Source organism: Geotrypetes seraphini, chromosome 18 (genome assembly GCF_902459505.1).
Source record: "Geotrypetes seraphini chromosome 18, aGeoSer1.1, whole genome shotgun sequence".
NCBI lineage: Eukaryota > Metazoa > Chordata > Amphibia > Gymnophiona > Dermophiidae > Geotrypetes > Geotrypetes seraphini.
In genome coordinates, this window is record NC_047101.1 from 16,931,102 (window position 1) to 16,945,253 (window position 14,152).

The 14,152-nt window shown below is 40.8% G+C and overlaps 1 protein-coding gene across 3 annotated transcripts in view; it reads left to right on the plus strand.

Moving 5' to 3' along the window:
- CLINT1 (clathrin interactor 1) overlaps positions 1–14,152 on the plus strand; it is an 88,951-nt gene that overhangs the window by 21,354 nt on the left and 53,445 nt on the right. For all 3 annotated transcript variants that reach the window (XM_033927415.1, XM_033927412.1, XM_033927413.1), the window contains exon 2: positions 13,997–14,101. In XM_033927415.1, the coding sequence (XP_033783306.1) occupies positions 13,997–14,101 (105 nt within the window). The remainder of the gene's footprint in view (positions 1–13,996; positions 14,102–14,152) is intronic.

A 14,152-nucleotide genomic window follows, 5' to 3' on the forward strand; every position in this document is an offset into this window, starting at 1 on the left:
AGGCAAACCTTTCCTTCTAACCCTTCGGCAATGTCACTCACAAACATATTGAACATGATCAGCCCCAGCACTGATCCTTGAGGGACTCCACTGTTCATCTTTCCTTCCTCTGAGCAAATTCCATTAACCACCACCCTCTGGCGTCTCTCCATCAACCAGTTTCTAATCTAGTTCACCACTTTGGTCCTAACTTGAGTCCATCAAGTTTGTTCAAGAGCCTCCTATGAGGAACTGTTTCAAAGGCTTTGCTGAAATCTAAGTAAATTACATTTAGCATATGTCCTTGATCCAGTTCTCTGGTCACCCAATCAAAAAATTCAATCAGATTCATTTGGTATGATTTACCTTTAGTAAAATCATGTTTCCATTAGATTCTAGGAATTTCACTATCTTTTTTTTTTTTTTTCAGCAACGTTTCCCTTATTTTTCCAATAGCTGAAGTGAGGCCTGTAGTTTCCCGCTTCATCTCTGTGACCACTTTTGTGAATAGGGACCACATTCGCTCTTCTCCAATCCCCAGGAGCCACTCCTGTTTCCAAAGATTTGTTGAACAAATCTTTATTAGGATCTACCAGAACTTCTCTGAGCTCCCTCAGTATCCTGGGATGGATCCCATCCGGTCCCATTGTTTTGTCCACCATCAAATTTTTAAGTTGTTCATAAACACTTTCTACTGTGAATGGCACAGTATCTACTCCATTCTTATGTGTAACTTTGCCAGACAATCTTGGTCCTTTTCCAGGATTTTAACATGTTGGCTTTTTCTTTATCACTCCGCATATCGGTTCATAGCATTTTTTAATCTTGCAATTCCATTTTTCATCCTCTTCCTTTCCCTAGTATAGCTGAAAAAAAATTTAGTCTCCCTTTTTAATATTTTTAGCCATTTGCTCTTCCACATGCGCTTTTGCCAAACGTATCTCTTGGCCTCTTTCAGTTTCACCTTGTAGTCCTTTCTGTACTTCTCTTCTTGAGTTTGCTTTTATTTTCTCTGCCACTATTTTTGAGAGCGATATCAGTTTCCTTTTTCTCTTGTTTTTATTTATTTTCTTCACATAATGGTCAGTAGCCATTTGTATTGCTCCTTTCAGTTAGTCCATTGTTTTTTTTCACTTCTCTTATGTCCTCCCATCCTAACAGCTCTTTCTTCGGGTACTCTCCTGTTTTACTAAAGTCCGTACATTTGAAATTTAGGACTCTTGAGTTTTGTGTGGCCGGCCTCCACTTTAGCAGTTATATCAAACCAAACCGTTTGCTGCTTCCCAGGTGGGCACCCACTCGAACATTAGAGATACTCTCCCCATTTATGAGTACCAAATCCAATATTGCTTTTTTTCCTCATGGGTTCTGACAACATTTGTCTAAGAAGAGCCTCTTGAAAGGCATCCACAATCTCCCTACTTCTTTCTTCTTAGAAAACTACTCAAAACTCACCTATTCAGCAAACAAGACCCTTAACCGTCCCCTTCTGGCAATCGCCTGGCCTTTGCTCGGCTCATCTCCTCCTTCACGATCGCTTCTTTCTCCCCTCTCCTCTCCCCTCTTCCTTCTTCATCTGCCAAGCTCGGCTAATTTTGTTGTTAATCTAATAAATTTGTTGTAAATCTTCTACCCTCTTCCTTCTTCATCTGCCAAGCTCGGCTAATTTTGTTGTTAATCTAATAAATTTGTTGTAAATCTTCTACTCTCTTCCTTCTTCATCGGCCAAGCTCGGCTAATTTTGGTGTTAATCTAATAAATTTGTTGTAAATCTGCATGTCAATGCAGATCCTAACCTAATTGATGTGAACCGCCTAGAACTCGTTGGGTATGGCGGTATATAAGAATAAAATTATTATTATTATTATTTCTGATTCCGCAGATTGAAATCACCCAACAGCAGCACCTTTTTCTTTCTGATCTTTTGGATATCTGCAATCAGATCTTTATCAATTTACTGTGGTTCTCAGAGGTCTGTAGATTACTTCTACATAGATAGAAGTTCTATCTTCTCTTTTCATATTGCTTCTTCCTCTCTCCAGGTTCTCTGCATTTCAGTCACTTGGATATCGACCTTTACATAGAGAGCTACTCCTCCACCTTTTTGACTATCTCTGTCCTTCCTAAAAAGATTATATCCTGGTATGTTTGCACCCCATCAGTGGGATTCACTGAACCCATGTCTCTGTGATAGCAACAATATCCAGGTCTGTCTCTAACATCAGGGCTTGCATTCCAGCTATCTTTCAGTGGTAAACTCATTGTATAGTTTTGCTTCCTATTGCGTTGCTAAGAAGTGAGTTGCTAATATTATTTGCATTGCTAGCTTTACTAACATCCCATCTTGTCTTTTGCTGGGGATGGCCTCCATAATTCCTCTCCCTTTCCATATGTAGGCAATACTTCTGAAAAAGCTACAGTCTTTACAAAAGGTTTTAAGCCTTCCCCTAGCTCCCGAAAAGCTTTCTACGCTGCAAGTGGGAAGTTGGCCAGATCCCAAATGGATAACAACATCAGCCTTAGAATTTTTAGTTTCTTCCCTAATTATAGAGAGTATTTGTTTGGTACTCCTGGTAGCTGAGGATCCTGGGAGACACTTCACTATTTTAGGCTCCTTGACTTGTATTCCAAGGTTAATGCCTCTGATGATGGAATCCCCTAAAAGCAATAATTTTCTGAATTGAGCTTTCTTAATTTTCCTTTGTGGGTGCTTTTCCTCACTGGTTCCAGTTCTATTTCAGGGGAAGAGAGACAGTTGAGCGGAAGACCTGAAAGAAGTTCATTGCAGTAGTAGTCTAAGCAAGAGGTGATGAGAGCGTGGATAAGCGTTTTGATGATTTGCTCGGAGAGGTTGGATTTTGGTAATATTATAGAGGAAGAAGCAACAGGTTTTAACAGTTTGTTGGATCTGAGCGGAGAAAGGGAGAGAAGAATAAAAGCTTACTCTGAGGTTGCGAGCTGACAAGACAAGGAGGAGGAGAGTACTATCCATAGAAATAGAGAACGTCGGGAGGGGGTTGAGGCGGAAAGATAAGGGGGTTCGGTTTTAGCCATATTAAGTCTCTCTCTCTCTCTCGTTTTGTACCTAAATATATATTATGCTGGATTCAGTTTAAAAAAAAAAAAAAAAGAAACATAAAGGGACAAAGAATGATTTAGATCAGTGTTTTTCAACCACCGGTCCATGGACCAGTGCCGGTCCACAGAAATTTCCTGCCGGTCCACAGGGCCAGCACGTGCATCAGTCCCAAAACAGTGTTCTTCAACTGCCGGTCCACGGTGCGATCGATGCGGCTTTATCTTCGAGCCAGCTCCCTCTTACTCAGTGATTCAGTGCACAAAGCCACGGGCAGTGGCTCCTACGGGCATCCTGTGCCTGAACCGGAAGCCTTCTCTCTGACGTTGCAACATCAGAGAGAAGGCTTCCAGATGAGGCACGGGACGTGCAAGGTACAATATGGGGGCGGGGACTGGGGTGGAGATTGGGTAGAGATGGGCGGAGTCTGGCCCACGACTTAGCCTAGTGTTCTTCAACCGCCGGTCCACGGACTGATGCCGGTCCACAGAATAATTATTTTATTTCTGCCGGTCCATAGGTGTAAAAAGGTTGAAAAACACTGGTTTAGATAAAGCATAGTTGTCCAGTGTTGGCCCTTGAGGGCCGCAATCCAGTCAGGATTTCCCCAATGAATTTGTATGAGATTTATTTGCATGCACTGTTTCCATTGTATGCAAATAGATCTCATGCATATTCATTGGGGAAATCCTGAAAACCTGACCTGGCAGGGACTAAGGTTGGACACCCTTGAGATAAAGGAACACATAGGGCTCCTTTTACTAAGCTGCGATAGCGTTTTTAGCGCACGCAGCATTGTAGCGTACGCTAAACCCACGTTACGCGGCTAGAACTAACGACAGCGTTAGCGTCTAGTGCGCGCTATTCCGCGCGTTAATGCCCTAACACAGCTTAGTAAAAGGAGCCCATAATATGGTGCAATCATTTAACACATAAAAAGAGTACAGTGATACCATCTTGGAAATAATTAACAGTAAGCTGTCAACATGCAGCTATCTAAGAGCCTAACTCCTAACATGCTGCTGCTTATAGGCACCCCTGTAGCTTTATTTTGAGGAGCATGTAATCTGCACACACAGTTTCTACATAGATTTAATTACTCCCATGGGATACATAATTTACTTTTGGGAAATTCTGCACAACTGTGCAGCGCAGAATTCCCTCACCTCTTAGAATTCTGCTCGGTGCCAGCTTCGGGTCTCTCTTTCCCTCCCTTGCAGAGATCTTGAAGGGGGGGGGGGAGGAGAGAAGGTGAAATACTGCACGTGAATTACTTCATCCTCCTCAGCCGGCAGAAGAAGGGAAAGTTGCCCAATATACAGCAGTTCATGTTATCTTCCTGCCGTGCAATTGCTGCAGAAGAGGGGAAGAATCAACTCCAGGGGTGGGGGAGCAAAGAAGGTGAATGTGCCATTGAGGAGAAGAGGCTGGGAACCATGAAGAAAATTGAAGAGAGAAATCAGAAGAAATGTTGGGCTTTGGACGGGAAAATTTGTGCAAAAACGCTGTAAACGGCACATAATTTTGCAGAATTTTTTAAAATTTTATGCAGAATTCCCCCATGAGTAATAGCTATTTTCATTCTTCACCAGCATATTTTACAGCAAGCAGATATTTTTCAAAATAAAAACAACCATAGAGTTGAGACAGATTCCAAACTTTATACCTTCTTTAGGCCAGACATTGATGGGGGAAAAAAACTCTTTTCCACACGTGGGCCTCTGGTTTATGTGAAGCACGATGAAGCAAGCATTTAGCCCTCCACCAACCTGCATCCCCATCCCTTGCATGGTCTGTTCGTAATCTTATGTCATAGGTTGTCCACTATAGTAAAATTAAACTGAAACAAAAGCTTAGGTTTCAGCTTTGAATGTTCCCTATTGTCAAATATAGAAGAGAAACAGAAGGTGCCTTGTTTAATGATGTCCATTGAGTGATTAAATGCAGAATTGGGTTCCCAGGGCTCCCATGTATGCTCGATACCATACGACTTTTTGAAATGTACATTTTTAAATGTTTCACTATATAAATTTGAGGTAGTGGTAAGTACAGCCATGCTAATGGCAGTCATGACTGCTATGAAACAATACAACTTTGCAAGCGCAAAGAAATCCAAAGTGCCCTCCTAACTATTGTCATATCTGAACTCGTTGAGGATCTTCAGATTGCCGTTGTGGCAATTAGCTTGCAACATGGCTCCATTCTTCCTTGATTGACTTAGCTTTCTAATGCAGCATTAGAAAGCTTAGTCATTTATCTGACTATTACATGATTATTATAAGAATTTTCATTATTTCTTATGGGGAAATTCGCTTTGATATACAAGTGCTTTGGATTGCAAGCATGTTTCCGGAACAAATTATGCTTGCAAACCAAGTTTTTACTGTATTTAAATAAGAAAACAATAAATTAAACATTACGTGGGAGTATAAAAGTTTACAAAGGATCAATGAAGAATGGATCCATGGTGTGAGCTATTTGCCACAGCGACAATCTGAAGATCCTCAATAAGCTCAGATATGATAATAGTTAGGAGGGCAATTTGGATTTCTTTGCACTTGCAACGTTGTATTGTTTAATAATGACTGCTTAGTATTTGGTAGCCTTATCGTTTTGGAGTGTACACTTCTCCCTCCGTATTCGCCGTGATAGGGTATTAACAGACCCGTGAATTCAGAAAAACCACAAATAACTTTTTCATATGTTCGCGGTTTGCTATTAAAATCCGTCGTGAATATGGTGACACCGCGAATTAACATGGTGGGAGATCTGGCCAGTTCCTGAAGGAGAGGCAAAACACGGTGAAGAAAGTGCTGGAAATCAGCGATTTTCCTCTGTAAACACTTGGAATCGGCGATTTCTCTGTGCGAGCTGATGTAATTTGGGGGGAGGAGCCAGCAAGCTAAAAACCGTGAATAATCAAAACCGCGAATACGGAGGGAGAAGTGTAGTTATGACTGCTAACACATGGCACAATCTAGTTTTGCTAATAGACACATATTGTGCCATAGAAGTATGAAGAACATGTTTTCCTAGGGCTAGTAATATTATGATCACACCCCAATTTCCACTTTCTAACAAAAATTGGCCTTTAAATGAGCAGTCTGGGTATAGTAAATAACTTTTTCACAGACTTTTTTTTTTTTTTGGCACAGGGCCAGATGAACTCAGTTTTTCTCAGCTGACAAAAAGGGAGGGAACCTTTTTATTGGTCCATTTTCTAACATTAATTATTAAACAAAAGTCACTTTAAAAACTTTTTCTGCTGATAGTGCAAATTTGAAAACAAATCTAGCATTACAAGGCTCCAAATAAAAAGTATTCTCTCTAAATGTATCTTTGCATTCTAGCTTTGTTTCCTTGTTTTTGATTTCAACATTGGATTAAGATGTGGAAAATATAGTTGCTTTTGATCTTGCAACTGGTATTTTGCTAAAACTTTACTATTCTCAAAAAATAATTTGTGTGTGTTTTGATTAAACTTATGTCACAGTAAAGATACCAGTTGTGATATTCACTTATTCGGTTAGATGTCTCATATCCTGCATATTGCCCTCTACAGCTGCTAGCGATCTTTTATGCATACTTCAGTTTTATCAGACCAGCACCTTGTGCGAGTTATTGGCTTTAAATGGCCAAGTTAATTCAAAACTAAGGAGCATTTTCTGCTGAGAGCATGCTATGGAACAGTAGGATGAAAGATCTCATCTCGTGCATTTGCTTGTTTTGGAGACGTGGTCTAACTGTGCAGCCCGGCATAATTCTCTGGACAGCACCCAGTATAAACTAATCAGAGAGCTCCCCCTGGCCTCGGGAAGTGTCCACTGATATTAAATTTATATCAATCACAGGAAGTTCTTGGCAATCAAAGCCGTCATTTTTTCCCTTCACATCTGGACATAAATTATTTTTTTGCTGCAGAGGTCATAGGAATCATGGGTAGGGCATGGAACAAGGGCCATAGAAAACATGGGAAAGGAAGAATGAAACCAGAGTCCCACCTTTTTAGAAATGGTTATTTTTAAGAAACTTGGAGCCCAGCCAAACTACACAGATTTTTCTGTTTTTTGTTTTTTTTTTTGTTCAAGTTTACATTTGTAACTGAGTTAAATACCGCTTAATGTTATTTGTTTGTATTTTGAAACTGTTTATACCATCAGACCTCATTTTGGCATTCTGTGAAATGCTGGGCTTGCTTACCCTTGCCGAAAATGCCGTTTGTCGTGGGCTGATTCTGGGTTTTTCACATTTATGCATCCCAAGTCTTTTCCTTTCTTTCTGATAGACTATATCTTGTAAGCAGAATTCTTATTTTCATGCTATTTAATGCCTTTATTAACTAAAGAACAATCAGTGGTAAACATTGGAGTGTAAGTTTCTCCGTGATGACACTGTTCTATTTTCTCAGCTAAATGGACTGCGTGTTTAGATGATGGAAATGAAACTATTTTCTGCTTAGCTGTCGTCATTTACTGATGACAGTAAATATTCTAGAATCAGTTGCTGTTTCTTGCACTTTGGTTTTCTCAGGTCATCTGGGTAATATCTGCAATGTAGGTATTTGGGGGGTTCTGCTAGACTCCTCGTTATCCTTCAAACCGCAGAGTAAGGCTGTCATTTCTTGTGTGTTTTTCAAATTGCGACATTTGCGTACACTGCGAGATTATTTGTCAAGTGATAATTTTAGAACGGTTATTGTGATGTTGTTGACCCCGTCGTTTGATTATTGCAACTCACTTTATTTAGGGTTACCCAAATGTGTGATGCAATTTGGTGCAGAATGCTGCTGCACGTCTCATTGCTCATTGTGATCTTCACTGGCTGCCAGTTAGCACGCGGATCGAATTTAAGTTCTTGTCCATAATTTTAAAATTGTTAAGGGACAACTGTCCGTTGCTCTTACGTTCTTTTTTGCAGTTGTATTGCCCCGTGGGTGTATTACGCTCATCAGATAGACTGCTTGAAGGTGCTCCGTTGAGCATTGTCAAGCTCTCAGTGAGTCATAAGACTATGCTTTCAGTTAAGGGGCCAGTGTGTGTTGGAACGCCTTACCGTTGGAACTGAGGCAATGTTAGAGAAGGTCTGAAAACGGTTCTGTTTGAGCGCTGTTTTGCTAAGTGATTAGCGAGGGCACGGGGGGATTTATTTTTCTTTCTTTATTCTTAGTCATCCAGGTCGGTGTACATGATTTTATGTTGATTTTTAAAATTTGTTTTTGTTTTGTATGTTTGAGTATATGTTTTGCTTATTATTATTATTATTATGTATGTTATGTTGTCACCTGCTTAGTATTGTTGGAAAAGTGGGCTATAAATATTTTTAAATAAATAAAAATAAATCTGCCTTTGCCAGAGCAGTCCTTTAACCATTAAACTTGGTAAGAGTACCATGGCAGCCAGTTCACTGCATGTACAGGCAGGATACGGTATGCTCAATATCACAAAGCTTATGATGTCAAAATTATCTGGGGAGGATTGAGAAAAGTAATGCCATGGTTTTGTGCCAAACATCTGGGACTATTTTTGTGTGTTCTGTACATATAATTTATTGATTTCTAGAAACACTGAGCAGGCCTCTCATGGGTATTATCTTCCCTAGCATTCTAGCATGTTGGGCCTCTATTCGGCCTCTTGGTCCCTGCGCCCTTGGCATGTTCAGACAAGCAATGGTATAATAAAGCTCTTGTTACGGTGATCTACGTGGCTCACTTTAATAGAATGAGATTTAGTACTTCCTAGTGTAAATTGTGGAAAACGTGGTGTGTTATTTCTTTATTCCCTTCTTTTCAATCTTCAAAGTCCCTCCTCGAGGGCCACAATCCAGTCGGGTTTTCAGGATTTCCCCAATGAATATGCATGAGATCTATTAGCATACAATGAAAGCAGTGCCTGCAAATAGATTTCATGCATATTCATTGGGGAAATCTTGAAAGCCCGACTGGATTGCAGCCCTCGAGGATGGACTTTGATGACACCCCTGCGGTAAGGTATTAATGATTGCTGCATCAAACTCCCATCAGTATACCGGAACAATGCTTGTATCAAATATTAGCATGGCATGGATGGTGTGTATATCGGTCTTTACCCTACTGTACATGCATCCTTTCAATATGGTGTTATACCTCTGCATAAGTTGCACAGCTAGGTTTTGTTTGGTATGGTAGAAAACTTGGATGCCAGCCAACATTTTTAGGATCATTTTTAGGGGGCAGTGGTTCCCAAACCTGGTCCTGGATGCACCTCACCTAATCATTTTCAAGATATCCACAATACATTTTCATGAAATAGATTTGCATGCAGTGGAGGTAGTGCATGCAAATCTCTCTCATGAATATTCATGGTAGATATCCTGAAACCCTGACTGGTTGGGGTGCCTCCAGGACAAGGTTTGGGAACCACTGAGCTAGAGGAAAGCTTTCCAGTTCCTTAGAAGAGATGTTAATTTACTTTTATGTTTTGTTGCTTATTTTGCTTTGTGTTTTTCTCTTAACTCTCCATCGTCTTTCCCTCCCACCTTCTGCCTTTCTCCCTGTCCCACATTTCACCTCTCTAACCCCCACCTTATGTGCAGTGGGTAGGTAGGAGCTGGTGGCACCAGATTAGCCTAGATGGTGGTACCACTTGGTCCCAGGCAGGCTTCAGCTTCTAGGTTTTCTTACCCCTGGTCATTTGTACATTATTTGTTTATCATATTTATTATATGCATCTTATATCAAAGCAGATCACAAAAGAACATATATAATTAAAAACATAAACAAAGTAACAAATACTTCATAAAAATAGATAACTTCCACTGTATTAGGATTAAAAAAAAACTTCTATTGAAAAAACTTACACTGTAAGGATAACTATGGCAAATTGTAACCTGTAAATAATAATAATAATAACTTTATTTTTCTATACCGCCACAGTCGAATGACTTCTAGGCGGTTCACATTGAAGAAAGCTGGACAATCAGCGAACTACAGAATACAAGAAGTGAGGGTACAACTTATTACATAAGAAATAGATAAAAGGAAAATATGAATCTTAAGTATGTAGTATAGATCTCTTGTATGCAACCCAAGGAATAAAGCTGGACCATCTGCAAATTTTAGAATAGAGCTGGACAATAAGGCGAATTGCAGAATGAAGCGAGTTACAGAATAAAGCTGAATATGTATATTGATATTAGATCCCTAGGATGTGTCAAGTTAGGATTAAACTTGTAAAAATTGTATTATAGTTATGGAAAATCATAACATGCTAACTGCATATTATGTATGTTTAACCTGTAACCCGTTCTGAGCTCTTTGGGGAGAATGGGATAGAAAAATGAATTAAATAAATAAACAAAGATAAACATACATCATACATCCTCGGTTTCCACTTCAGCCTGCACAGCAACTAAGCTGTGCAATCAACCACCAGGAAAAGCTTGTAGAAACCAATAGGTCTTTAACACTTTCCTAAAGTGCTGTAATGTTGTACTGAAATGAAGGTAATCTGGCAAATTATTCCAAAGCCATGGACCGGCAATGGAAAAGGTAGAAGATGGCCAGTCATGTGAAAAAATTAGGACACCCAATAAAATATTCAGTTCTTTCTTAAGAAATGTTTACATATCGATGTCAAATCTTTTTTTATTTATCTCTGGAAAAGAAAGTGATATAATTGCAGGTAAATAAAAGTTTTCCTTGATTTACTCATGAAACAAAAGATATCCACAAAAATGTGTATTCTAGCTGGGAAATAAATTGGGACACCCTGCACTTTAATAGTGAGTGTTAACCCCCCCCCCCCCCCTTTGGCTAAAATAACTGCAGTGAGACGCTTCTTGTATCCATCTACCAGTCACTGACATCGGTCTGAGGAAAGTTTGGCCAACTCCTCAATGCAGAATTATTTAAGCTGTGAGATGTTTGAGGAGTTTCTTGCATGTATAGTCCGTTTCAAATCACACCACAGCATCTCAGTGGGATTAAGATCAGGGCTCTGCCACTCTAGGACTCTCCATTTCTTAGTTTTCAGCCAGTCCTTGGTGGATTGACTGGTATGTTTTGGGTCATTGTCGTGTTGCAGGGTCCAGTTCTGCTTCAGCTTTAATTTTTTTACAGCTGGTCTCACATGTTCCTCAAGCACCCTCTGATTAGAGGTCTGAATGGGGATCGCGAGAATCCCACCCTAACCCACGGGATTCCCACAGGGACCCCTCTCTGGCCCACGGGACTTCCACGGGGATGGAAGCCTTTGGAAACAAGGTTCATCCATATAATATAATGGACACGTCAGCCTTAGTAAAAGAGAGGGTTTATAAGTTAATTACCTGAATAGAAAACAAAAAAAGGGTTCCACCAAAGAGATTCCACAAGGAAAACAGCAGCACAAACACAAAAGAAACTGTGGAATTGATGAACCTGTCAGAAGTAATTGCTGCTTTTTATGGGGACGGGCGGGGATGGAGGTAATTTCTTGCGGGGATGGGTGGGGCGGGTGGGATTTCTATCCCCGTGCAACCTCTACCTCTGATACATGGTGAATTCTGTGATGGTGAGCTGGCCAGGTCCTGCTGCAGCAAAGCCTCCCCAGACCATGACACTTCCACCTCCATGCTTCACAGTTGGTTTGAGGTTCTTTTCTTGGAATGCTGTATTTGGTGTACGCAAACATGTCCTCTTGTCTGGTGTCCAATTAATTCAATTTTAGGCTTGTCTGTCTACATAACACTATTCTGGAAGTCCTGGTGCTTGTCTACGTTTTCTCTGGCCTTGATGTTTCTCTTAGAGAGCAAAGGTTTCCTCCTTGCACACATCCCATGCAAGTTTAATTTTGTGCAGTCTCTTTCTGATTGTAGAGGCATGCACTTCCACATCAACATCAACAGTAGCAAGAACCTGCTGTAGGTCCCGTGATGACATTTTAGGGTTTTTGGAGGCTTCTTTTAGCATCTTGCAGTCTGCTCTGGGGGTCACCTTGTTTGGACGGCCAGACCTGGGCATATTGGCAGTTGTTTGGAAAGTCCTCCACTTGTACACTATTTTCTGGACCGTGGAATGGCTAATGTCAAATTCTTTTGAGATCTTTTTAAATTCCTTACCAGGCTTATAAGCCGTGACAGTCTTCTTTCTGAAGGCCTCAGACAGCTCTTTTGATCTCACCATGGTGTTTACTCTCACCGCAGCAATCATGAGCACACCAAACTAAATGTCTGAGGTTTAAGTAGGGCAAACCTCCTTCAAAGTGCTGAGTAACGATGTTCTAATCATGTGCACCTGATGTAATATACCTGTGTGTGATTTGAGCCACTTCAAGTGGGAGGATATGTGGGGATATCTTAATTTATTCCTCAGTTAGAATATACATTTTTTGCAGAGGTGGCACAACAGGGCTGGATTTAGGATCTGGGCTTGCAATGTTCCTGGAAGAGCCCTGGTGCAGGGCACCTGACTGTCTTAGCAATGACTGGGCTGGCTGAGTCAAAGAAGCTAAAAAAATAGAGAGAAATTTCCTAGGTAGTTGCAAATGAAGGCTTATATTACATGATTTTAGCCTGTCTCTGCTTGAGCTGGAGGCCCAAAAGGATAAGGAAGTTGCCAAACTCACTCATGCTTGCCCATGCCCCACCCTCAAATAAAACAGCAAAACCTGCTTGCATATGGATTCCTTTCTCCAGGTCTTCTCTGGTTTCCTTATGTCATCCTCTAAATTTTCAGTCTAAGTAGCTTGTGTTTCTCTATCCCTAGCGAGGCTCTATTTTTGCCTTGTATTAACTGATATAGGCATGGAGGACCTCTCATATACTGACAGACTGAAAAAGCTAGGGCTTTTCTCCCTGGAAAAGCAGAGACATAGAGGAGACATGATAGAAACCTTCAAGATCATGAAGGGCATAGAAAAAATAGACAGGGACAGATTTTTCAAATTAAGGGGATCAATAAGTACAAGGGGGCACTCAGAGAAATTGAAAGGGGAGAGGTTTAGAACAAACGCCAGGAAGTTCTTTTTCACACAGAGGGTGGTGGATACATGGAACGCGCTACCAGAGGATGTGATAAACAGGAGCACGCTACAGGGGTTCAAAGAAGCTTTGGATAGGTACTTGGAAGACAAAGGGATTGAGGGGTACAGATAAGAGTAGAGGTAGATTATAGGGATGGGATTAGAGGTAAGTTATAAAATTAATCAGGGATCACTGTTCAGGCACTAGGCCTGATGGGCCGCCGCGGGAGCGGACCGCTGAGCAAGATGGACCTCTGGTCTGACTCAGCGGGGGCAACCTCTTATGTTCTTATGTTCTTATATGTGCTGCAGGGGGTTCTAGGAATTACTGTTGGTGCATAATGTATCCCAGGCTCTCCAAATCTTTCAAGAATTCATGTTTGACCCTTTTTGTAACTACATTCCATTTTATGCTGGAGACTGCAGCATTTTAACACCCGACTGCATCTGATTTGGCTGTGACTTGGTGGAATGGGGGAGGTATCCTGTATAATGCAGAGCAGGGCTGTCAAGGCTCTTGGAGGGCGTGAGCTCTCCATTTGGAAGGCTAAAATAGTTGTATTTCTGCTAATATCTTTAGAAGTTTGGGTACATAATTGGACAGTGTGGAAGCTGGCAGGCAGACTCAATCCAGTTAGGTGGCTACTTAAGTTTTAATGGTCTCTAGCCATCCTGCTTCACTTTTAATTTGACCAAAAGTTATTTTTACTGGCATAATGCCAATTCTAATGTAGCCCTGTGTCTCTTATCTGTATTCTGGCAGCTAATGGAATAGTAAAACCTTCTTAAAGATACTTAAATGCATCAGATCATGTCCTAAGGGTTAGCTGGTGTACTGTCTGTTCATTCTGTCGAGGTGTCTCATTAAGGTGTCCAATCGTGTTGTCATTAAGTTTTTATGTGCTCTCTCAGTTTTGATGCTAACCTTGTGCGTTCATTTCTTTCTATTTCTTCCTCTTTCCAGCACCAATGTGGTGATGAATTATTCAGAAATTGAATCTAAGGTTCGAGAAGCAACGAATGATGATCCATGGGGACCTTCAGGACAGCTCATGGGAGAAATTGCCAAGTAAGTAGTAATTTGTCTTGACATAGCATATATGAAAAGACCACAGTTTTG